The sequence below is a fragment of the Hippocampus bargibanti genome, linkage group LG05, assembly GCF_051943395.1.
Source record: "Hippocampus bargibanti isolate YZ-2025 linkage group LG05, ASM5194339v1, whole genome shotgun sequence".
NCBI classification, from domain to species: Eukaryota; Metazoa; Chordata; class Actinopteri; order Syngnathiformes; family Syngnathidae; genus Hippocampus; species Hippocampus bargibanti.
Genome location: NC_142738.1, coordinates 17,885,004 through 17,911,688, shown reverse-complemented (window position 1 = coordinate 17,911,688; position 26,685 = coordinate 17,885,004). Strand labels below are relative to the sequence as shown.

General features: G+C 45.8%; 1 protein-coding gene across 2 annotated transcripts in view; it reads right to left on the bottom strand.

Annotated features, from left to right (window-relative positions):
* The window catches only part of LOC148898119 (solute carrier family 66 member 2), a 50,260-nt gene extending 25,434 nt beyond the window's left edge, over positions 1–24,826 (bottom strand). For both annotated transcript variants that reach the window (XM_088997051.1, XM_088997050.1), the window contains exons 1-2: positions 24,595–24,826; positions 23,848–23,981 (exon numbers count right to left, since the gene is read on the bottom strand). In XM_088997051.1, the coding sequence (XP_088853177.1) occupies positions 23,848–23,981; positions 24,595–24,806 (346 nt within the window). In that variant the 5' untranslated portion in view covers positions 24,807–24,826. The remainder of the gene's footprint in view (positions 1–23,847; positions 23,982–24,594) is intronic.
* Between the last annotated feature and the right edge of the window lie 1,859 nt (positions 24,827–26,685).

The following is a 26,685-nucleotide window of genomic DNA, read 5'->3' as shown; positions in this document are numbered from 1 at the left end:
GGTCAGTGCATACTGTCAACTTCTGTTCTTTGTTACGGTTCATTTCTTTCTGACTTTGTGCAGTTTGAATTTGTGTTTTAGCACATCTCTGACTTTTAGGCGATTCAATGGCTGTATGTTGGAAGGACACATTTTCAAACGAAATGAAAAAGTGTTCATGTGTGTGTCGATGAAGCCTACAATAGTTTGAATCCATTACTGTGTCCTGTATTATGGGTTCCTGTGTGCCTGAGAAACAAAGGGCGTTTTGCGGTATGAATGCCGGAGGGTATGAGGGTCTTACTCTTATCACATCATTCCCTATGATGGGTCTAATAAGCGAGCACTGCGCAACAAAGCCCTGGGAGTGGAGGAGCAATTGTTGGGGGCTGCTGAGCTCATTTCATTTTAGCCTAATGGGGGGAATACAGTAATGAGCTTAAAGCTCACAGAGATGTGTGCCTATCTCGCCTCATCCTTGACATTGCAGTGTCAAGGACCGACATGCAGTATGCTGCCAAAGAATGACAGGATTACGTCAAAATAAAATCCTCTGAATTCATGCACAAAGGCCTGAAGTGAACTTTTCTGATAATGCAATATGTCCTGTGCACAAACACAGTGTGAGATTTCAACCAAAACAAGCCCCTACAGCGGTAAATACATCAATTTACTGCAATTGCTAAAGATTGCAACTAACTTTATTGACATTGATGTTTTAGAGAACTGAGCAAGAACTACTGAACGTATTTTACGTTTTAAAACTTGCGCTGAATGTTCATGTCAAGTCTTGTTTTTGAGTTGGTGACGATGCCTGACGTTTCAGCACGTCTGGAACACCTCTGACCGAGAAAGCGACACACAATGCATTTTGGGTACTTTGTTTGGTCTGAAAACTTTGTGTTGATCCGTGTTGATGGCGAAATTAGAAGGAAAAAACATAAATAATGTGATTGTGAATCGTTGTGTGTTGCACCAAGACTACTATTTCATACTAGACACAAATTCCCAGCAGACAAATCAGCCCAACAGAGGTCGGGCGCAATCTTGTGCATTTTCTGGGCGCTACATTGGAGTCCAGACGCCTCAAAATGAGACGGAATGACTTCTTTAATTGATCGCACACATTTATGCTTTCCTCTTCAGAACTATTTGAATCATATTCATAATTGTGGATGAGTAACAAGAAAGCATCTTCTCCGAGCAAAGCACGGCGTACTGGCGTGACATCACGAACAAGGGGGCGGGACCTTCTGACACTGAAACTTTCTGAGGTCATTTTGAAGTAGTTTTGGGACACTATAAGTCCTTTTTATTGGTGTTTTGCATTTGACAAAAAAATATCAGCCTGTGTGTTTTGGGTATTTTAGATGCTATAAAACGTTTTTCTGATGGCAGTTAGGAAACAAAAAATGATGTCAGTTGTCATTTAAACATTAGGACTCCCGCTAAAACAGCGAGAACAGAGACTCGTCTTGATGGTCAGAAAGGAACCCAGGACAACATCTCAAGATCTGAAGGGCTCTTTTGCGGCAAATCTTTATGACTCATGATTCAGGAAGATACAATTAAAAACCTGATTTAAAAATTGCATTTGAGTGATCATTGATCAATGTTTAATCAGAATTGTCTGATACAATGTTCCCTCACTTTTGAAGTAAAACCTTCATTTGTTAGGCTTTCTGTGAGTGTTGGACAGCCCATATTAAGATAAACAGTTTAACTGGGTCAGCAACAGCTAATTTAAATTTATAAATAAATAAAACAGGGGCGGCCCGGTAGTCGAGTGGTTAGCACACCGGCTTCACAGTGCAGAGGTCGCCGGTTCGCGTCCCGGTCCGGCCTCCCTGTGATGAGTTTGCATCTTCTCCCCAGACCCGCGTGGGTTTTCTCCGGGTCCTCCTGTTTCCTCCCAAACTCCAAAAACATGCATGGCAGGCAGATTGACCACTCCAAATTGTCCCTAGGTGTGAGTGTGAGAGTGACTGTTGTATGTCTTTGTGTGCCCTGCGATTGGCTGGCAAACCCCCGCGACCCTAATGAGGAATAAGCGGTATGGAAAATGAGATGAGATAAATAAAACAGGTTGTCAGGGCGGACGCTGAGACTGACAAATAGATCGATAGATAGACTGACAAAGTGGCTCAATATCATGTCTACATTGAGGATGTTTTATTAAATTGTGTCCTAAAAGGGAAAAAAAGCTCTCCATAGAATAGATTCTTGAGCATCACCACGTAAAGTAAATTACGTTAACTGTTGAGCTTTTTGTATACTTCTGTGTAAGCTCTCAGTCGTACAGGAGTGGTCCATCGATGAGAAGGTTTCTTCAGCCGTCATCTGTACAAATTTGAAGGTTGCGGACGTTTCGCCTCCTATCCAAGAGGCTTCGTCAGCGAACTAAAGTCTGACTGGTCGTATCGGCCCTATTTATATATCCCTAATGTCCAGCCATGGTGGCGCCGGACACAGCTATGATAGGTCCCTACCCTCAGGTTGGGGGGAGCAGAGGACCACTCCCTGTGGCCCCACTGATTGTTCCTACATTCCTGACTAACGACTGGCCCATTTCCCCCATTCCCACCGGTATCACCTCATCAGCATTACGAATGTTGCCTAACCTGTTTTGCCTAAGCAGGCTATTGTATGAACGATCCAAATTGAACCTCACCCCACCAGACCGGTTTAATGAAGGATTTTGTTGTTTTATAAGAATCGCTTCTTTTACCCCCCTTTCAAACCATCTATGTTCTTTCGCTAAGATTTTAACCTCATTGTCGTCAAATGAGTGGTTGCTAGCTTTTAGGTGCAAATGTACTGCCGATTGAGGCCCACTTGTATTATCCCTGCGATGTTGATAAAGTCTTTTTTTGAGAATTTGTTGAGTCTCCCCAATGTACTGCTCTTTACAATTTTCCTTCTTAAAATGTATGGAATAAACTACATGACTTTGTTTTTCATTTGGTAGCCTATCTTTTGGATGCACTAATTTTTGCCTTAACGTGTTTATCGGTTTGAAATAAGTAGGAATTTTGTGTTGCCAAAGGACTCTTTGTAATTTTTCAGAAACTCCTGCAATGTAAGGTACTGCTACTTCTCTCTTTTTTGTATCTTGAGAATTATTGATTTCATTCCCTATTCTTTCTTTCTGACATTTGTTGAATGACCACTGAGGGTACCCACAGTTAGTGAGTGCTCGTCTGATATGTTTTGAAACAAAAAGTAAGTAAAGTAAGTATAACAGAAGTCTTTAGGAAGGCTACGCACACTGACCAATACTTACTTGCACTCACTAGTTCTTCATCAATTGTGATCTGTTTAGCTGGGTTGATAGCTTTTTGCATCAAGTGTACAGATCACTTGTGCGGGTTATTTGTGGAGCCTGATTGATGGGATATTTGAAATGTTTTCTATCCATTTTCTCACAACTCTCACACTTTGGTTTTTTGTTTCAAGCTCTGTCATCTCCCTTTCGTGTGTGTTTTTTTCACTCGCTCACTGTCTGCCTGTCTCTTTAATTTTTCACCCCCCCTCTCCCATCCACTGCTAGGTTCTTGACCAATCACGTGGCTTTAACCGAACACACCATTTTGTTTTTTGGAGAACGGCCTCACTCTCTCTCTGTCTGTAACCCCATCCCGCGCTGCTGCGTTCTTGACCAATCACGTGGCTTTAACCAAAGACTGGGGGCAGGGATTTGAGGACAAAAACAGTGGCCACCATTTTCTTGTTAGGAGAACGGGCTCATTCGCAAACGACACATCACTCATTGTGGCAGCTCCGTGTGTATCCCGAAAAATAGTTCGTATGCCAAGGTAAAATTTTCATAAATGTAACGTTCATAAACCGAAAAGTTCGTAAGCCAAGGGGTTCGTAAACCGAGGTTTCACTGTATATGTTTCCGACAAGCCAAGTCAAAAATACAATTTCTACAATTGCTGAACAATAACAGGGTTTAAATTAATGCACTGTCGTGTCGAAATAAATCATACAATTGCGTGCAGGAGTTCTCCCTCGGCTGCATTTCTTCTTTAGGACTGACCACACTGACCAATACTTACTTTTCGATTCTAACCACCCTTTACAACACAAACGAGGAGTTATCACCCTCCAGCATAGGGCTAAACTAATACCAACAAGCGTTGAAGGTAGAGAAAAGGAGTCAAAACATATCAGGAGAGCACTCACACTAACTGTGGGTACCCTCAGTGGTCATTTAACAAATATCAGAAAGAAAGAATAGGGAATGAAACCAAAAATTATCAAGACACAAAAAGGAGAGGAGGAGTAGTTCCTTACATTTCAGGAGTTTCTGAAAAACTACAGAGTCCTTTGGCAACACAAAATTCCTACTTATTTCAAACCGATAAACACTTTGAGGCAAAAATTAGTGCATCCAAAAGATAGGCTGCCAAATGAAAAACAAAGTAATGTAATTTATTCAATACATTGTAAGAGTGAAAATTGTAAAGAGTACATTGTTCATTGGGGAGCCTAAACACATTCTCAAAAAACACATTCTCAAAAAAAGACGATCAACATCACAGGGATAATACTAGTGGGCCTCAATCGGCAGTACATATGCAATACTAGTGGGCCTCAATCGGCAGTACATATGCACCTACAAGCAAGCAACTACTCATTTGACGACAATGAGGTTAAAATCTTAGCGAAAGAACATAGATGGTTTGAAAGGGGAGTAAAACAAGCGATTTTCATCTTCTTCTTTTCCTTTCGGCTTTTCCCTTCAAGGGGTCGGCACAGCGAATCAGTAACCTCCATCTTCAGAGGTATGATACGCATGTTTGTTTTGGCCCAGCTTTTACGTCGGATGCCCTTCCTGACACAACCCTCTGTATTTATCCGGGCTTGGGACCGGCACAAGAAGACTTATGTCCCATTGTGGCTACAGAACAAGCAACTCGCTCAGTAAAAGGCTCCCAAACACAAAATAGTCATCAGCACAGCAACAAAACAACAAAATCCTACATTAAACCGGTTTGGTGGGGTGAGGTTCAATTGGGATCGTTCATACAACAGCCTGCTTAGGCAACATAGGATTAGTAATAATGATGATGTGATACTGGTCGAAGTGGGGCAATCAGGCCAGTCGTTTGTCAGAACTATCAGTGGAGCAGCTGCAGGGAGCAGTCCTCTGCTCCCCCCAACCTGAGAGCAGGGATCTATCATAGCAGAGTCCGGCACCGCCATGTTCGGACAGTAGGGAATATATATATATATATATATATATATATATATATATATATATATATATATATCTATAAGCTGATTAATGTCTCTGTCATGGTCTCTGTAGCGAGAACGGGGAACAGGTGGCGGAGAAACTAGAGATGTGGAGATATGCCCTGGAAAGGAGAGGAATGAAGATCAGTCGCAGCAAGACAGAATATATGTGTGCGAAAGTCAAAGTCAGCTTTATTGTCAAACGTGCTAATATGCATGACATACAGCACAAATTAAATTAATGTCCTCTCGGACCCAGCGTGCAAGACATGCAAGGCACTTATAACGTGGCTAAAGACATACAATTGACAACAGACAATACTTGTAATTTCTGTATGTAATGAATGTGAATGAGAGGGATCCAAGTGCAAGAGTGATGCTACAGCGGGAAGAGATAAAGAAGGTGGAGGATTTTAAGTACTTGGGGTCAACTGTCCAGAGCAATGGAGAGTGTGGAAAGGAGGTGAAGAAGCGTGTCCAGGCAGGCTGGAGCGGTTGGAGAAAAATGTCAGGTGTGATGTGTGATAGAAGGGTTTCAGCTAGGATGAAAGGAAAAGTGTATAAAACCGTGGTGAGACCAGCCATGATGTTTGGACTGGAGACAGTGCCACTGAAGAAAAGACAAGAAGCAGAGCTGGAGGTAGCAGAGCTGAAGATGTTGAGGTTTTCTTTGGGAGTGACCAGGTTGGATAGGATCAGGAATGAGTACATTAGAGGGACAACTCATATTAGAGGCTTTGGAGAGAAAGTCAGAGAGGCCAGACTTAGATGGTTTGGACATGTCCAGAGGAGAGAGAGTGACTATATCGGGAGAAGGATGCGGAGTCTTGAACTGCCAGGCAGGAGACCGAGAGGAAGGCCGAAGAGGAGGTTCATGCATGTGGTCAAAGAGGACATGAAGGTAGCTGGTGTGAGAGAAGAGGATGCACAAAACCGGGATAGATGGAGGACATTGATTTGTAGCGGCGACCCCTGAAGGGAAAAGCCGAAAGGAAAAGAAGAATCGTATATATATATATATATATATATATATATATAGGGCCTAAACTACCAGTAAGACTTTAGTTTCCTGACGAAGTTTCTTGGATAAGAAGCGAAACGTCCAACACCTTCAAAGAAGTACAGATGACGGCTGAAGAAACCTTTTCATCGATGGACCACTCCTGTACGACTGAGAGCTTACACAGACGCACTACCAGGAACAATGAGAGCTGGCTTGACTAGCTGCTGCTCTACTTCCCTCTATTGGTGGTGTAGCACTGATTTATAACAAAGTCAAATCGTCAAACTCCGTATTGAATTCAAGATACTTCTGTTTACATTTAAAGCCATCCATAGCCTTGCTCCCCCCTATCTGTCTGACCTAATTCAAATCTCCCTTCCCTCTCGGGCCCTCAGATCCTCTTCCTCCCTCCACCTCTGTATGCCCTCTGCCCGTCTCACAACGATGGGGTGCAAAGCTTTCAGCCGCTCCGCTCCAAAAACTCTGTAACTCACTTCCACCCAACATCCATAACAATGACTCCCTTCCTACTTTCAAATCTCAACTGAAAACCCACATGTTTAAACTTGCTTTCATGGTTTAGTGTAATCTGCTATTTTACTATTTATTGTTTTATTCATGATTTTACTGTTTTGTGTATTGTCTTTGTTGTAAAGTGTCCTTGGGTGTTCAGAAAGGCGCTTGTAAATTAAATGTATTATTATTATTATAAATGAACGGCGCCTTATCAATGTCCATAAGCTTGCAATATGGAGATCTAAATGGCTTGCTTGTCAAGTTGGTTGTAGATAAATCTTACTTTTTGAAGGCGTGCTGTGGTAGGCACAAGGACAGTCATGGGCAAACTACGGCCCGCGGGCCACATACGGCCCGTTAGGCTTTTTAATCCGGTCCGCCGAATTTGTCCAAATTATAGTATAAACAGTGTCTGTCGTTGGTCGTCATGGTACACAATGCAATGTTTGCGTTGCGTTGTCTGCTACAAGCCACAAAGCGCCTTTCATAACTGTCAAGTACACTTTACAGTCACGGTATGATGTAAGTTTACATTTTGTAGTGTCACAAATTTTGTTAGCTTCTTTTGAATCTTTCTTCTAGGCTGAGGTTCTGTGCATCTATTTTGGAAAATAATATGCAAACGCACGACCTTATAACGCTTGGGAAAGTCTGAAGCACGAAGCAGGCTACTGATTGGCTGCCGTGCCAAGTAGGCAAATTTCAACTCCAGGTAGCCTATGTCTGTGTGCTTGGCAACGATACACGTGTACTGTTTGCGCGTGAAGGCAAAGTTTAACACAAATAGATATTATTGAGCTTGAGTATTTTGTTGTGTAATATGTTTTGAATGTTGAAAGTGATTAAATTTTCAATAAATGTTGATTTCTAATTTAAAACATTCTTATCTTACAGACAGTGTATTGTCGGTGTTAAAATACCTGACATGTTTCGGCGTCTACTTCCGCCTTCGTCGTTGACGCCGAAACATATCAGGTATTTGAACACAGACAATACACTGTCTGTAAGATAAGAATCTGTTTTAAATTAGATATCAAGTAGGCAGGATGAACTTAATACAACTAATGTTGATTTCTTTATCTTTGCACCTTTGATTGAAATTTATTAAAAACAAACGAAATCTTGATAAATCACAGTGCGTATGTTATTTTAATCTATTTCCATTTCCTCCTCCCAGTATCTGTGAAATAGTATGTAAATGACATATCTTGCATATTCTTCAGCATACCTGTCAACCTCCACGGCTCCATGCCCTTACAAACTGTCGTATTTTCCCTTACAAAATACAAAATAATCGTACACCATATTTTTTTTCAAAAGTGTTTATTTATGTAGTTTAACATGTTATATCATACATGTTTCGTTATATCATTCTGTACATATTCTTAATAAATGATGAATTTACAGGTGTTACTTAATTACTCCAGTGTTCTCTATTGTATGCTTTTGTATAATCGATATGTTTTCCAGACTTCTATGTTTTTGGCGGGGTTCTTTGTATCAAAATGCGTCTTTAAATCATAGAAACTGGAGGCAGCTACTTTCACGTATTTTTTGCAAGCAACACAATACGAATATTCCACACCTCTCTTCGAAGCTTGTATCAATCCCTCGTATCATGCTGACTTTCGCTTTGTTCACGTGATCGGAATGATGCAATGGGAAATCCCCAGGCGGCAGACACATGCGCACAGTAGCATCAAACTGCTCGCTTCGTTTGCAACAAAAAAAAAACAATACGGAGATAGAGGCTACCGCGCCAAACTCGTTTGACTTGATAGATTTGCCATTTCATGATAGTCGGTGCCTACCGGATGGTACCCATAATGGACAAGTTTTTCCGTACAGATTTTCTTGTACGCCATACACGTTTTAAAATGCATAATAAATGTACTTTGTACAGCAAAAACGCACAGGTTGACAGGTATGCTTGAGACAAATGTATTAACTGATAAGGGCTATTTTTCACATTTGGAAAGTTAATAAATTGGGTTGTACTGTTCTGACTGTTCTATGAGGTTTGCACACACTACATTTAATGCTTTAGTATATCCGGGCCAAACACTCCCTCCAAATGCTCCTGGCCTGGCCCCTCTGTGAAATTTTAGAACCCATTGTGGCCCGTGTAACCGGCCTCAGGGATACCTGGGTCGGTCCAAAGGCGTCACAGGCAGGTAGCACTGTGAACGACGAGGAAAAGACGACACGAGACAACCGTATTAATCAGCTTCACACTTTTTGCATTTATGACAACTGCGCATGCGTGAGCTGAGCCTACATCGCCTTCCTCTGTTCCATTCACAGGCGCGTAGAGCTCTCTCCTGACTTGGTAGTCTAATCGAATAACATACAGTAACGGAGGTCGTTTCTAACCCCCTACACTCTCCCCTGCTTTAAAAGATGTCCCCCGACATCTTGACTATACCAACAACAAGTAGTCAAGTACCAGTAGAAGCACAGTCATCTGTCTGGTCTCCGTAGGGTGGTGTCAGTCACATTCAAATGCAAGTCTGCTGTCTAATACGTCTATACCGTCGGGGTAGGGTAGTAATAGGGTTCAGGTCGCACTAGATAATGAGTCGTGGGGTAAGGCATGCAAGTATACAAGATATTTGCCCCAGGTCTCCAGGGCTGGTATGATGGATGACCCAAGTGTTCATATGTGAATATCTCTCTGGGTCTTAAAGTACGAGTGGACCTTCTTGGAGTGGGACCCCATTGAGTGCACAGGAGACCATACATCGCTTGCCAATTACTTGTGCTACACGTTTTTTTGATGTTGACTGACACTGGGTCGTCAGACTTATGGATGTTACTGGTTCAACCGAGTTGTTTTGTACTGGAGGCTTGTCATTGGCATTGATCACTGGAAGCCTCACTCCAGTGACCTTACCCCATTTCCCGGTGCCTTTCTTCGCAGACAGCCCACAGCTCTATGTCCTTCCTGACCACAAATGAAACAGTATACAAAAATACAAAGTATCAAAAGAAGATCAAGTGTAAAAGTCCGCTAAGGTTAAACAAACACATGCACTGCATACAAAGCATGCAACAAACATGCAGCAAACAATGAACCGACACCGGATGGTCGTGCCGGGTGTCCTTTTAAGTGTCAGTGATTAAACGACCAGCACCTGCGAGGCTGCAGGCAGGGCTGACATCGCTACCCGTTGGTCGCCAATCTGATCGGGACGACCAGCACCTGTGCAGGTGCAGGCGGGGCCGACAGCGCCCCCTCTTGGTCACCAACCAGATCATGACAAATTCAGAGTCAACTCTGGTCTGGTTAATCTGGTCAGTTTGATTAGTTTGAGCAGCATGGACATTTACAGATCGATTTTAGTCACCGTACCGAGGTGTTTCACCCTCTCAGCCTCTTCACTTGTGGACTTTGTAAGTTGTTCTAACAGGACATCATCACGAACCTGTAAATCGGTAAGGAATGGTTTGAGATCACATCTGACATGATAATTCTTCTCATTTAGCCCTTGATAGAGTGTGTGCAGAAATGTACCTTGGACAAGTTTTTGATCGTAACCAAAATCTGCACCTGGTTGTTGTGACTCAAACATAATTCTCTGCTTCAAACCCATCAGTCTATATAAAAATTGCTGTGGAGACTCACTGTCTCGCTGCTGAGCGGTACTGAGCTCGTTGAAGAGCTCAGAGCTGCTCTTATCTCTGATATGTGATCGTAAAATTGTTTTTAACTGTGACATTGTAAGACCCTCTGTATCACTTAGCATGTCTCGGAATGTCCCAGGTTTAGTTATCTTCGACACAGTGCGGATAACCTCAGACTCGCTAAACCCTTCTTGTAGTCCCTCATCCATTTGTCTACACAGGCAACGGTATGACAGTTCAGACCCGGTGTCAGAAATCTGACCACCATAAATTTTGAACTCCCTCCGTGGAAACAGAGCAGCTACATCCGTGTACTTCACCACCTGCTCCCCCATACCGGAGGATAAGTCGGCATGTTCAGGAGGATCCTGAATGGCGATGGAGTGGTGACGTTCCTGACCGGTGTGGGGATGTCTCTCAGTGGAAGAGGTGTGACCTCAACTCCTCCTCTCAGGTCAGCTCCTTCCCCAGTAGGTTCCTCCGGGGCATCTAAGAGCTCGCTGATCATGTCATTGAGGTGAAGGAGCTGAGACATGCCTTCATCTTCTATGTGTCTTAATTTGTCACCTCTGACGTAGTCAATAATCACATCAAAAAGTTCTGGTTCACTAAGGGCTACAAGGTCCTCAGTGTCACTCTCATCCACTGCGCTGGCAACAGTTAGTAGCTGATTGACATTCAAGGCTAATAGTCTCTTTTGGATCTTGAAAATCAATACCCGTCGTGGAGTTGTGGGAGCCATCGTTAGCCCCTGAAGCCTCTATTCTCTGAAGAACGGACAGCACTACAGTCTTCCCTGAAGCTTTAGGCACAGGTTCTCTTCGTAGCAGCTCCCACTCTGCCCACTAGCGGCACGTATCCCGGACGAGCCCCCAATTGTAACCGGCCTCAGGCCTAGGGGATACCTGGATCGGTCCAAAGGCGTCACAGGCAGGTAGCACTGTGAACGACGAGGAAAAGACGACACGAGACAACTGTGTTAATCAGCTTCAGACAGCGGCATTTATGATAACTGCGCATGCGTGAGCTGAGCCTACATCGCCTTCCTCTGTTCCATTCACAGGCGCGTAGTTCCCTCTCCTGACTTGGTAGTCTAATTGACTAACATACAGTAACGGAGGTCGTTTCTAACCCCCTACACCCGCGAGTCAAAAAGTTCACCCACCACTGCACTCGGACCATGCATCTCACCCAGCAGGTGTAAAGCAGGGGATGTGTTTATGTTAAGAATATTTTACTGCATTGCTCCATGTTTGAGTCAGATCCACTTGTTAGCAGTTGGAATAAACACTTGTCTGCAATCAGTCATGTGTGCTCCTTCTCAACTGCTACAGTGCCATATTTTCCCTCTCCCACTCTCCACATACATACATACATACATACATACATACATACATACATACATACATACATACACATACATACTGTAATGTCATGAGAGGCTAGCTCTCAGCGGGACAGGACAAGGAGCGCAATGGGCGACAGGTTTGAATACAAACAAAGGTTTTAATAAAGGGTTTCAGAGGGGAATTCACAAAGGCAAGAATAGGGTCTCTTTCAATATTTAAATCATAATAAAAGTCTCTTCTGAGGTGAAACTGAAGACGGAGTGCTTTTCCAAGAGTTTCTAGGCCTCACCCCTCTTGACGTCCTCCTCATGTAGCCTAGCCACCTTTAGCAAGGTCCGAATCCAGTGTCCTGTCGTGTGGTCCCAACTGGCAATGAGTTCCACGCGGCAATCAATTTCTCCACAGAGCACAGCAACAGAGTTTGTCTCCCCCCGGGGCCCACACTCAGAGGCTCTCCGCCTTAAAAGCCTTGCCCGTGTTTGAATTGCTGCCTTCCACCAGATGGGGCCAAAACTCTCTCTGGGTGAAGCCATCTTAGGGGGATGTATTTGCCCTCCAGTACCCAGCCTCTCGTGAAATCACACATCCCCCCCCTTGAGACCGACGTCCTTGGCGGGGTGAAGGATGCGAAACAGGCAAGGAAGGCCTCCCTTCGGGAGAGGGCATCCGCATTGCCTTGGCGCTTGCCAGCCCTGTGGACCACAGAAAAGTTAAAGGCCTGCAGGCTCAAAAACTACTTGGTTATTCTGCTGTTGGTCTCCCTATTTCTGGCCATCAATTGTAGAGGAGGATGATCAGAGACCACCGTGAAACGTCTACCCAGGAGATAGAAGCGCAATGACTCCAGCGCCCATGTAATGGCAAGACACTCCTCCACTGTGGAATAGTTCTTTTCTCTGGGCAACAGCTTTCTGCTAAGGTAAAGGATGGGATGTTCCTCTCCTCCATGTACTTGCGAGAGTACAGCCCCCAGACCAACTTCTGATGCATCCGCTTGAACAATGAAGTCCTTGCTGAAGTCTGGTGCCACCAGGATCGGACTGGAACACAGCGCCTGTTTTAGATTGGCGAAGGCCATTTCGGCCTCTGGGCTCCATTTCACCAATCGGGAGTGTTTTTTGGTCGTCAATTCTGTCATGGGGGCTGCTATAGTAGCAAAATCAGCGATAAAGCGTCTATAGTAGCCAGCCATGCCTAAGAACGACTTCACCTCCTTCTTGGTAAGGGGTTGGGGCCAATCTTGTATAGCCCGTAGTTTTGCTTCTTGAGGCTTCACCAGCCCCCGTCCTATAGTGTAGCCCAGGTAGTTGGTCTCGCCAAATGCCAACCTGCACTTTTTCGGGTTTGCTGTGAGACCTGCTTTTCTGAGGGAGTCAATCACAGCTTGCACTCGGGGTAAGTGACTCTCCCAGTCGGGACTCTGTATGACAACATCATCCAAGTATGCTGCCGCGTACCTCTTGTGGGGGGTGAGAATCCGATCCATTAGGCGCTGAAATGTGGCGGGTGCTCCATGGAGACCAAACGGGAGCCTGGTGTACTGGTAGAGTCCCTCAGGTGTGGCGAAGGCTGTCTTCTCCTTTGATGCCGGGGTCAGGGGCACCTGCCAATAACCCTTTGTGAGGTCGAGAGTGGTGATGAAGCGTGCCTGTCCCAGGGAGTCAATAAGATCATCAACACGAGGCATCGGATACGCATCAAATTCAGACACCTCATTCAGCTTCCGATAGTCATTACAGAATCGTATTGACCTGTCTGGCTTGGGAACCAACACACTCGGACTTGCCCAGGCACTTTGGGAGTCCTCAATTACTGCAAGTTCCAGTATTTTCCTTATCTCCTCCTGTATAGCTGTCTTACGGGCCTCTGGCACACGGTATGGACGTTGGTGGACTGTTTTTCCGGGTGTGGTGCGTATCTCGTGTTGCACCACGCCTGTGTGTCCAGGTATGGAGGAGAAGACGTCTTGGTTACGCTCAACCAATTCGAGCGTACGCTGGCATTGGTGTGGGGACAAACTTGGGCCCATCTGAACTTCTTCTCTTGCCGGTTTCTTAGCTACGCTGGGGGGAGACAACTGAACAGCGCCTCTCTGGCATTCCATTTCTTTAGGAGGTTAACGTGGTAAATCTGCTCAGGTTTCCTCTTACCAGGTTGCCTCACCTTGTAGTTTACCTCCCCCATGCGTTCGATGACCTCAAAGGGCCCCTGCCAGGATGCCAGGAATTTGCACTCCACCGTTGGCACCAAGACCAGCACTCTGTCCCCTGGCTTGAACTCTCGAGGCTGGGCAGGTCTATCGTAGGAGGCTTGCTGCTGTCGTTGGGCCGCTTCCATGTGCTCTCGCACTATCGGATAAATGGCCTTCATCCTTTCCCTCATGTCCCCCACATGCTCGATGAGGGTACGTTGTCGGCACGGCTGCTCTTCCCACGCCTCTTTGGCGATATCCAGCAGTCCCCGGGGTCTGTAAGAGTACAACAGCTCAAAAGGTGAAAAACCAGTAGAAGACTGTGGTACCTCCCTCACGGCAAACAGCAAGTACGGCAGCAGTTGGTCCCAGTTTCGGCCATCTTCTTTGATCACTTTCCTCATCATGGCCTTGAGGGTCTTGTTGAACCGTTCTACCAACCCATCCGTCTGTGGGTGGGAGATGGAGGTTCTCAGTTGCTTGACCTTGAGCAGGGCACATAGGTCCTTCATGACCTTGGACGTAAAGGGGCTTCCTTAGTCTGTCAGTATCTCCTTTGGGATTCCCACCCGGCTGGTGAGAGCAAATAGTTCCTTTGCAATCTGCCTAGTGGTAGCCTTTCTGAGGGGAACAGCCTCTGGAAACCGAGTGGCATAATCAACCATAATTAAAATATATTGGTGTCCCCTAGCACTTTTTGGTAGAAGTCCAACTATATCCAGCCCATGCCTCTGAAAAGGGGTCTCAATGATGGGTAAGGGAATGAGCGGTTTCTGTATGTGGGCTTTGGCGCCACCTGTTGGCACTCCGGGCAAGAACGACAATAGTTCTCCACATCCTTGTGCACCCCTGGCCAGAAGAACCGTTGCAAGATTCTCTCTTTCGTCTTTTCTACCCCTAGGTATCCTCCTAGCAGCTGTGTGCCAAGTCCAGGACTGTATCTCAGTGTGGTTGTGGTACTAGAAGTTGTTCACGTACTTCAACATTTTGCTTCGTTACCTGGTATATTAAGCCCCGGTCAACAGCGAAATTGGGGTATGTGGGACTCGTCCGCTCCCCCAGTACTACACCCTCTAAAACCTGCGCATTTTTCATGGCGTTGGCAAGGGTAGGATCCTGTAACTGGGCTGTATCATACCGGCCTGTTAGAGGAGGCAGCTTCTGGGTCCCTGGGTTCTCATCACCACTGGAAGCTGGGAGATTTTCTGAGACTGGAGTCTCCTCGGCTGTCTCTGGGCCAGACTCCGTCTCCGGTGGTGCATTTGCTGTCCCTAGGAGAGCACAGGCTGGGGAGAGTGAATCAGGGGGGTAGGCTTGAGCATTCACGACACGCGTCTTACCTCTCCCCTTCCGAGGTAGTCGGGCCAGTCTTTGCTGTGTTTCTCTCCACAGTGGGTGAAAGGCCGGGCAGTCGCGTCCAATCAGGATGGGGACAGGGAGAGAGTCAACCACGCCAGCTACTATGCGGATGATTCCCTTGGTTGTGGTCCTGGTGAGTTCGGTGGTGTGGTACTCTCTGGTGTCTCAGTGGACACAGGAGACTGGAAGGGTTTTCTTTGGAGACAACCTGGTTGGATCCACCAGTGTTTGGCGCACCAAGGCGACCAGGAATCCGGAGTTCAGTAGGGCTTCAACATCCTGTTGATTCACTGTCACTGGACAGGTGGGGGGTCTTGTTAGTGAGCTGTTACTACCCCCCAGGAGGGAGGCATAGTGAGCAGGGTGGGCACTGGAAGAGTTGGCATGGACTCTTCCGTTGGTTTTCCACACTGCCGTGAGATGTGCCCCGTCTCTCCGCATCTGTAGCATCGTCTGGGCTCAGTGCCCCTGGGTAGCTGCCACTGCCTGGGTGGGCTTCTTTTGCCGCCTGGAGCCATCTTGGCTGTGTTGGGGAGCTTGGGCGCCTTTGTGCGGGCCATTCCAGTCCTGGGTGGGGATGTGTTGCCAGTTTCCTTCCTGGTTGTTCGCAGCATCTCCGCTGTGGCCTGGTACTGTTCCACTGCTGCCACTGTTTGACAGGCAGTAGTCAGCGACTGCTGGCTGATGATTTTTGCCTCATAGGGCAGGGCTCGTAAGTAGCGATCCACGACAATGGCCTCGACCACCTCAGCTGTCGTGCTCCTTTCCGGTTCCAGCCACTTCCAGGCGATGCGGGCCAATTCGTGCATCTGTGCTCGTGGAGGTTGGTCTGGCTGGAACCAGGTGTGGAAGCGCTGTGCCATTCCGAATTTGGTAAGCCCATGTCTGCTGAGAATTTCAGCTTTTAGATAATCATAGTCTTCTGCTCTGTCTGCGGTCAAGTCCAGGACAGCATTCGGTGATTCCCCTGTCAGGAAGGGTGCAAGCAATCCCACCCACTGCTGCTTGGGCCACCTTTCTCGAGTGGCTGTTGCTTCAAATGCATGCAGGTACGCCTCAATATCATCCGTCGCCCCCATCTTGGCTAAAAAATCACCCGCCTTCACCCGGGGAATGTTCTTGGCGGCCATTTGTTTTTGCAAGAGCAATTCCTCTGCCTTCAGTTCATTTGCTCTCTTTTGCTCCTCTAGCAGAGCCAAATTGGCCTTATATTAGGCTTCCTGACTTGCGAGAAGGGTTTTCAAGATATCTTCCATTTTTTATTTTTTTTTGTAATTGAAGATATTTTCAATTTAGAAAAAACATAACACAAACCATCTATGTCCATGCACTTATTAACGCTTGTCCAGTGCCCGCATCCTCCACCATATGTAATGTCATGAGAGGCTAGCTCTCAGAATCAGAATCAGAATACCTTTATTCGTCCCGCAATGGGGAAATTTGCAGTCCACAGCAGCAATTGAAGAGGGATGGGGTTGGGGTGGGAGTGAAAGGATAGAAAACAAGATATTCTAAGCATAACAAAATAAAAATGTCAACTGTATACTGTGCAAATGTAGATGTGCAAAAACCGTTCTATAAACAAGACTGTACATAGTGCAGAATCAAGGGATGCATTTAGATATATTGCAACAACCCATATTTACAAGTGTCCAGTTTTTTTTTTTTTTTTGTTTTTTTCACATGTGATCATTGGGAATTGTGAAGCCTGACAGCAGTCGGTAGGAACGAGCGGCGGTACCTCTCCTTCTTGCAGCGCGGGTGTAATAGTCTCTGGCTAAAGGAGCTACCCAGAGCTGTCAGGATGGGCAGGAGGGGGTGGGAGGGGCTGTCCGTCATAGCTTTTAGTTTAGCTAGCGTCCGTCTGTTGCCCACCTCCTCTAGAGAGTCCAGCGAGCAGCCCACGACAGAACTGGCCCGCTTGACAAAGCGCTCCAGTCTTTTTCTGTCCCGGGTGGTGATGCTGCCTGACCAGCAGACAATGCCATAGTGGATGGCTGATGCCACCACAGAGTCATAGAAAGTCTTTAGGAGTGACCCCTGAACTCCAAAAGACCTCAGTTTCCTGAGGAGGAAGAGGCGACTCTGTCCCTTTTTGATTAGGGCATCCTCAGCGCAATGGGCGACATGTTTGAAAAACTCTCTCTGGGTGAAGCCATCTTAGGGGGGTGTATTTGCCCTGCAGAACCCAGCCTCTCGTGACAACACAATACATACATACACACACACACACACACACACACACACACACACACACACACACACACACACACACACACACACACACACACACACACACACACACACATACCTCAGTTTTTTTTAATTATAATTTTTTTGGGTGTGTGTGTGTGGTTATTAATGAGTCCATATCAAACCATTTTTTTTCTTTTACTTCAATTAACTGTTCCAAAATAAATTGAGTTGCTTCCACACTAATTTACAACGACAACTGAAATGAGGTTATTGTGATGCTACCGGTGCAATTCATATGAGCAGCATTGGAACCAAGGAATGTAGTTGACATGAATGGAAGTGAGGCTTAATTGCCCCATTAATAAACAACAAAAATGTGTGGACATAAACTGCTATTCATTTTGGTCAGACTCTCACAAGGGTTGCTGGAATATAGCACACATCCGGGCTCTTTGAAGTGCAGCCTATGTAGCAATTGGTGAGTGTTATTTTTAATTATTGTTTTGTACTTTTTTTCTACAAACCCATTTGCAGCAGGGAAACAGATGATGGTTAGCACATCGACCACACATACAGTAAAGTCTCGTTATATCGATATCGGTTATATCGATAGTACCGCTTATTACGATACTATTTTCATTTCCCTTGCACATTTCTAGTCTTTTTATGTATAATTAGTACCGTTTAGTACGATACCCGGTTATTACGATAATCCGGTTATTACGGTGCTCCTTTTCATCCCCCGCCGGCCATTTTTGTTGTTTATATCGATATATCCGTCGCGCCATTGGTCAACTTGGTCACGTGTCTTGTTACGTGAGCCGCCATCGGTCGCGCCATTGGTCGACTTGGTCACATGAGCCGCCATCGGTCGCGCTATTGGTCGACTTGGTCACGTGTCTTGGTTACGTGTCACGCCATCAGTTGCGCCATTGGTCGACTTGGTCAGGTGACTTGGTTACGTGCCCAGCACCCGTGTAGCAGAGCCATTTTCATTTTCAGACGCTAGCTCGTGTGTAGCAGACGAGATTGAAGTGTTTGTGTTAAAAGGTAAAAATGGGAAGCAGAAGAAGATTGATGACTTTTTTAAATTGTATACATAATACAGTAAGATGTAAGCGTTGCAGTTTCCCTGTTGTGTTATGTACATGCCCACTGTACTGTATATGAATGCAATCGTTTTTTGCAACAATGTTTCTTGTTTTGTCTGCTGAAGCGCGATGATTTTGAAAATTATTAACATTCCATACTGTGTATTAAAGGACAGCCGATGTCACTTTTTATTCAAATGCAAATAAAAATGACTTCACGCCAAGACGTCTTGCATTGCTTGTGAATCCAAACAATGGCTTCAGATTCGGATAATATGCTTTCTTGTTACACATCCAGTTATGAATATGTTTCAAATACACTGTAGTTCTGAAGATTAAAGCATACATGTTTACAATCATTAAATAATTATATGTGCCATTTTGAGGCAACATTGGGGGAACATCTCTCACCCAAAAAAAAAGGAGCTAATGGCCAGCTCCGTTTCTTATATGGCGCTTGGCTGCCCTCTTTTGGCGGCTTTTGTTTAATGCAGTTCGGCGCAGGATCGGATATATCGATAGTCCCGGTTATATGGATATTTTTTCGGACTCCCTTGAATATCGATATAACGAGACTTTACTGTATATGAAGTGCTCTGGCTTTCCTGTGTGCTGTTACTACCATTATTCTCATTTATACTCATTAATGGTCCTCACATAGATTTTCTTTGAGCATACTGTACTGGTTTCTTCCTGCGCTCTAAAAGTAAAGCATGGTAGGTGTTGGGGTAATTCGGCATACAAACATCTCTAAACATCGCTTTCTAATCTTTGTTTACGTTTAGGACTTCCTGATACGTCATATCCTGCCTTCCCTTACATGACGTCGCATCTACATTACGTCACATCCTATCAGGGATGAACGATCAAAATAAACCCATTATTATTGGTGCCGGAAGACTTCGGGTCCTAGCTGATGGCTTCGGGGGGGGGGGGGAGAAGTGGGACATGTGTTGCTTCCAGTGAACGAAGCTCTTTTTCTTTTGAGAGTGTTCGGAAAAGAGTGGGCCGTCCCTCCCTTCTGGTGTACGTCACTCAGGATTTTTTCACGGGTGAGTTGGCACCACTAGAATGCAGCTATGTTGAGTGAATGTATTGTGGAATTTTTCCGGCCAAAAGAATTCTAACTACGGTTACTCTGCGCATCGCTGAGCTTGAGGGCAGGTGAATGTAAGGTAGACCAATTCTAGCCGAGCTCTGTGGGTGTAGACTTACTACACCAGACTCTAATGCTTGTATGGGTTAAGAGTCGTATTCCCTGCGCTCGGCGTACGATAGGGCATAAGACCGAGACCCACGCGCAAGGGCTGGCGAAAAATTGATTTATTAATTTGGAGCCGGACGATTATGTGTTCTTTTTTTGTTTAATTGCAGCTGCAATAGATCGTGTGTTACCGTAACATTAATGCATTCACCAACACTAGCGCATTGTCAGCAATGCAGTACTACGGGGTTTCCTGGGGCAGCTCGTGGAGACAAGAGAGGGGTGGGCTGGGGGGGGGGCATTTGGAGGAGCCATTTGTCTTGTGTCTTTTGTCTTCCCTTTTCGTGTGTTTCATTGTGTGCTTTTGTGTATGTTCGTGCATTGTATTTGTGTATTTATGTGTATGTGTGCGCGTTGGACTTCCTGATACGTCATATCCTGCCTTCCCTTACATGATGTCGCATCTACATTACGTCACATCCTATCGCGTCACACCCTGTGCGCCATATATAAATGCTCTCCCAGTTTTTCTCTCTCTCCATGCCTCCTCTTCGCCGACACAGCGGTGTCTCCTCTCTCTTCAAGGTTAAACCAACTTTCTGTTCAACACCTGGCTTCCTGATGATTTAACCATCCTCTGCCATCAACTGCCCGAAGAAGCAATGAATCAGGGACGAACGATCAAAATATTACATTAGTAAAATAAACAGTAGGTTTATTAAGGCTTCTCAAGTGTCTATTGGTGTGAAATTAACATTGAATGCCCTTTTGCCTCGACATGTTCTGAGATTGATTTGAGACTAGCTCAAGTAAACTGGAATAAAGTCTTGCTGACTAACAATATTATTAAATTAGTTTCAAATAAAGTAAAATGCAATACAGTGAGACCTTGGCTTACGAAATTCATTGGTTCCCAGACAGTGTGTAAGGCGAAAAGTGTGTATCCCAAAAAATATTTCCCATAGGAAACCATTAAAATCAGAATAATCCGTTCCCAGATCTCCATAAAATATAATTTTCAACTAAATAAGCCTTAAAACTACACACAACATACTTTATTCTATGTATAATAAATGTACTATTGTATTGTAATGAAAGAAATACACTGCACTGTATAATAAAGTCACTTTATTTACATTTGTGATGGTCGTTAATGGCTCTTAATTGACACCTGTTGCTTTCTGACTTGTAAGATCTTACGAAACTGAGGCATCACATTATCATTCATCATGTTGATGATTCTCATAGCCTTTTCTGGATGGAACTGTTCAATAAAAAACTGCACATCAACTCCTGAATGGCCTGCTTCTGCTTGTCCTCTTGAAGGCAAATCAAATTATCTTTGTTGAGGACCTCATTATGATCAGCAACAAGCTCCTCGATGTCAGCTGCATCCACTTCGAGTCCCATAGGTGCTGGCAGAGATTTTATCACAATAAAAGGTGCGAGTCCGATGATTCCACGGACGCGGAATAAAACGCGACAAAAGAAGGCGGGGCGATCCGTCCAGCCTGTCAAGCTCGGCAAAATAAAATGGCACACTCGCGATCCCAGAAAGCAACAAACTTACACGATCGTGGCTAACAATCACCTCGGGCAAAGCAAACTCTTGGACTTGACAGCACAAGACACAGGGAGGCGCGAGGCGTCGTAATCATGTCACTGGTGAGGTGACAGCGACTTGTTGAAATGTCCCAGTATCGGTGATTAGGGGATCAACACGCACACCATGAACAGTCGTGATCCCGGAAAGCAACAAACTTACGCGATCGTGGCTAACAATCAACTCGGGCAAAGCAAACTCTTGGACTTGCCAGCACAAGACATAGGGAGGCGCGAGGCGTCATATTTATGTCACTGGTGAGGTGACAGCAACTCGTTGAAATGAAATGAAATTGAAGTGTCTTCTTCGGCTGGCGGAGGTCGCGAGCGGCGGTCCTGCCCCAGCTGTCAACTCGCACGTGACAATTTCGGTGTCATTAGTTACGTGGAAGCATCGACGAAATAACACCTTTGTGTAAAGGATGGTAGCAATGGTGGACTTTGGTGGATTTGTAGAATGGTCGTAGAAAGTTACTCTCAGGGAAATGACACACAGCGTAAGAGATGTGTCGGGCTGAGATTCACATGCAGCCGCGGTGTGCACATGTGACGCCACAAACACACACTTCGTTCGTGTTTCTCAATGATCTCCTTCTTCTCCTCGACGGTGATTTTGTTTTCTGTCTTCTTCGGCTGAACACGAGCCTGTGGTGGGTTTTTTTTTCGGTCCCATAATAGTAAAATTATCTGCAAAAAGGTCCTTGGAGGCGATCGACGTGTGAATTCAGAGAGACACCTCCTCTCTGAAAGGTGCGCCGGCTGGAGCGCTGTTTGGTCGTGTGCTTCCGACAAAGATTCAAAGATCACTCCGCCAGCCGTGGTGGGTGTGTATCGCGAAAAGTAGTGCCTATTCCAAGGTTTAATTTTCATAAATTTGACGTTCGTAAACCGAAAGGTTCGTAAGGTAAGGTGTTCGTAAGCCGAGGTCTCACTGTACCAATTTCCAAAGTAAATTATCTTTGCCAGATTGCCAATACTGACTTCAGCCAGCAGAGGAGCTGTATCACAACTTGAGTGAACTTGACTTAACAATCATGAGGATGGATTGTTTAGGGGAAACCACCATCCGTTATTTGCCCAGGAAGCAGTGACTAACATACAAGTGATTTTGTGTATTATGGATTGTGATTGATGAATACAGTTTGTAGCATCTGTTTGCAGTGGCAAGTGTCGGAGACGAGAAACCAGTGATTTTTATAAAATGAGAGAAGATGATGAATGTGATGAGAGCAGCTCAAAAATGTCCAAATTGTAGTAAATCAAGAAGACGAGAAAGGGAAGTAAAGTCAGGTAAGTATGAAAGAGTTGCACAGTTGGAAACATTGCTGACACAAATCTAAAAGAGGAAGTTCCATAATATGACGTTGATTCTTCTTAGTTGGATAGGTTTGCTAGGGTAGAGACGACAGCTCATTTGGCATTTTCATTTAATGGCTACTCTGATCTATTCTCGTTCAGAGCACCCCCAACAACACCCCATGTGCAACTCCATTCACTGAAACTGGACCTCATGAGGCACTTTTATAAGGCAGGCCTGCAGTTGGGCAATAGAGGAAACACTTTCTCACTTTGTAGGCTTGCTTGATGTTTAACTGAAGTTTTTACCTTGTTGTTGTATTTTCAGTGCATCAGTAGAGAATATTGTCCGGTGTAAGAGTGCAATCAATGGACTATTTTGCACAACTTTACTGACAACAGCTATACAAACCATTTAATGGCAGAATGCACCCAAACTGTACCCCCTGAGTACCAGTAACAACACAACAAGGAGAAATACTCTGGAATGCAAAATTTCCCAAATCTAATATTTGATCAGACAATTTAATATTCTGTTGAATCAGTTTGGTGTCAATAACAACAAATTCTTTTTCCAAGCATCCTCACAAAAAATGACTATTTTCAACCAATTCAGTGTGTGTATAGTATATCCACACACACAGACTTGCATGCACATGCACACACGCACGCTCCCCCCCCCCCCCCCCCCCCACCCACACACACATTAAATTCAAGGTAGGTGAGGATGCACCTAACATCACTTGCTGCTAAAATTTACAAGTTTTTTAGGGGCAGCGCCTTGGTTTATTGGGTAGTGCGTCAGCTTCACAGTGCATAGGTCAGGGTACAATTCCAGCTACGACCTTTTTGAGTGGAGTTTGCATGTCTGCGCGTTTTTCTCTTGGTACTCTGGTTTCCACCCACATTCCAAAAAAACATGCATGGCAGGTTGATTGGGCACTCCAAATTGTCCTTCAGTGTTATTCACAGTATATTTGTATAGGCCATAAGACTCCACTGTATCATACATACAGACTGAATGATGAATAAGACAATGAAAATGTGTGGAGGGGGAGGGCTTTTGAGACAGTGCTTTGATATTTCAAAGTTTTCCAATGGGCCCCCTCTTTTGGCAAGACGGGGGAGTTGTTTTGCATGCTACACTATTTCCCATCACTGTGCCAACAATATTCAGGTGTCATGCTGGTTACCTGAAAGTCGATGCCGCTTCGTGGTCACACAGTTGGTGTTTTGGACGGAACAGCAAAGATGGAGCATTGCCAACATGGTGAGGATCATCACCACACTCTGGAGCAGCAAAGTGAGCTCAAACTGTTTTCCTGTCCTGCACAAGTGGAAGGGAGCAAATCATCAGTTAATGTAACATACAGCACTGATTTTGAATGATAACTTGTTGAGTACAACAAACAAGTCATATTTAGAGCAGCAGTGTTATCAATTTTTGCATTTTGGAGAGGGTGGTCAGTCTTTTAAAAGGCTCTTAACGGCATCTTTGTAGCAACAGACTGCCGTGACTGTGTTATCCTTGTGCTTTTCGAGTCTACTCCATTTGACAGTAACGTTAAACCTATCAGCTTATCCTGTGCAGGGTCGCGTTGAAGCGGTGCTGGAGCCTATCGCAGCTGACCTTGGTCAGCTCCATTCTGAACTCATCCACTTTCAGTTTCAGGACACATAAAGGCCAACAAATTGGGTTTGAGGCTGGGTTGCTATTTGGCAAACGGGTCCTTTTGCATTGGTTTCGCTTATGTGTGGGCTCACAACAGGAACCTCTTGTGTTTTGTTTATGCCTCACTTGTTTAGTTTATTTTTGTGAAGCTGTGGTCGCGAACACTCACAAAACTGTCAAGTCAAAGTGTTTAGTATATTAACATTCATTCATTTTCTGAACCTCTTTATCCTCATTAGGTTCGCGGTTAAAACTCCTTGTCCCTTACCAAAAGAAGATTCGCAGGATGTTGGCATTGAGCAAGACCAGACACATTTTAGTAGAAAACCCATCAGTGTTGCTACTTCTCTGGAGCTCTTGGTACTGGGGCACAAAAGGCAGGACACCCCCAATCACCATGAGGCAGGATGCCAGCCAGGACAACAGCATACATAATCCTTCGGTTTCCTCCTCCTGCAGAACTACCTGGGAATTCCTCATTGTGGGGGGGGGGGGGGGGGGGGGGGTCAGCAAAGTCCTGAAAAGAACAAAAGTGATTTACATGTATTTGTATGAGCACGATGTAATATTATTAAATTAGATTAGCCTTTATATAGCACGGCGATCTTGGTTTATGATAGCCTAGAAATACATGTATGCATTATGATCACCGACACACAGTGAATTTACCCATGCAGCAATATTACAGTAATTACAATTTTACTACTGTGCTAGTGGAAGTTACTGACAGAGAATGACATGTTTCTCATAAACCAAGGATCCCTGTAAATAAATTACTTTGCTGGTGTATTTGAAATGTGGATGGCAGTCAATGTGTAGCATGCCTGGTAACACCCCAGTCTTGAAGCTAGAGGTAATGTTGAGTACTAACCGAGCATGTCACGGCACTGGAGGCTCGAGGGTAGGACTCGAGTGACGAAGGAAAGCGGGGAGGTAGGATCCGAAATACACGGCGAGACAGATACTCAGGAACAAAAGTCTTTACTGAGACACACATGCAAAGATAACAACTGGACGAGGTAAGTGACGGTAATAGATAAAGGCAGACCTGACGGCAAGGCAGTCGCGAGGGTAGCTTTCAGAATACTCCGACGGAGACGCTAATGTGCGATCGGCTAATATAGTCAGAAGGCACAATCAGTAAATGACAAACAGCTGTGAGAACCCAGGTGAGTGATGATGGGAGGGGCCGTCTCCAGGGAACAGCGGAGGAGGTGACAGGAAGGGCGGGGCGTGCCCAGGACGGCGACGAGATGTGACAGTGCCCCCCCCTCAACGGACCCTCTTGGCGGCCCACCAGGTTAGGATGGGTGAGCCGCATGGAACGCCCGGGTGAGAGACGGGTCGAGGATCCAGGAACGTGGGACCCACTGTCGTTCCTCCGGTCCATAGTCCTCCCAGTCGACCAGGTACTGCACTCCCTTGCCCATGCGCCTGGAGTCCAGTATCTCCCGCACCGTGTAGACCGTCGTCCAACATCCGAGGGGGAGGTGGGGGGTGGGCGTGGGGGCTAAGGAGCTGGTTTCCACTGGCTTGAGGAGGGAAACGTGGAATACGGGGTGGATCCGCATGGTGGGTGGCAGCCGGAGCCTCACCGAGACCGGGCTGAGGATGGCCTCGATGGGGAAGGGACCCGTGAAGCGTGGGCCCAGTTTGGCTGAAGTCCCTGCTAGCCGAAGGTCCCTCGTGGACAGCCAAACCTCCTGCCCGACCTGGTAGCTGGGTGCTGTTCGATAGACGGGACTTCCACCTGGCCCTCCTGGGTGGGGAACAGAGGCGGCTGATAGCCACAGGCGGACATGAACGGGGACCGAACTGTGGCTGTGGAGACCAGGGAGTTATGGGCGTACTCCACCAAGGGTAAGTGAAGGGCCCACGATGCCGGAGTGTGGAGGCACACGCACCGGAGGGCCGCCTTCAGATCCTGGTTCTTCCTCTCCGTCTGTCCGTTGGTCTGGGGATGGTATCCAGACGACAGGCTCGCCGACGCCCCTAGGGACCGACAGAAACGCTACCATACCTTGGACACGAACTGGGGTCCCCGGTCCGATACGATGTTCGTCGGAATCCCGTGGTTAACGGGACGAAGTGGGCCGACTTGGAGAATCGGTCCACTATGGTGAGGACGACCGTCTTGCCACGAAACGGGGGGAGGCCTGTCACGAAGTCGACGGAGATGTGGGACCAGGGTCAGGACGGTACCGGTAGTGGCTGGAGGAGTCCTGCCGGGGGCTGGTGGGAGGCTTTCCCACGGGCGCAGGTCGGGCAGGCTTTCACAAAGAGGGTGATGTCCCTCCTGAACCCCGGCCACCAGAACCGTTGGGCGATGAGTTGGATCATCCTGTTGACCCCCAGGTGA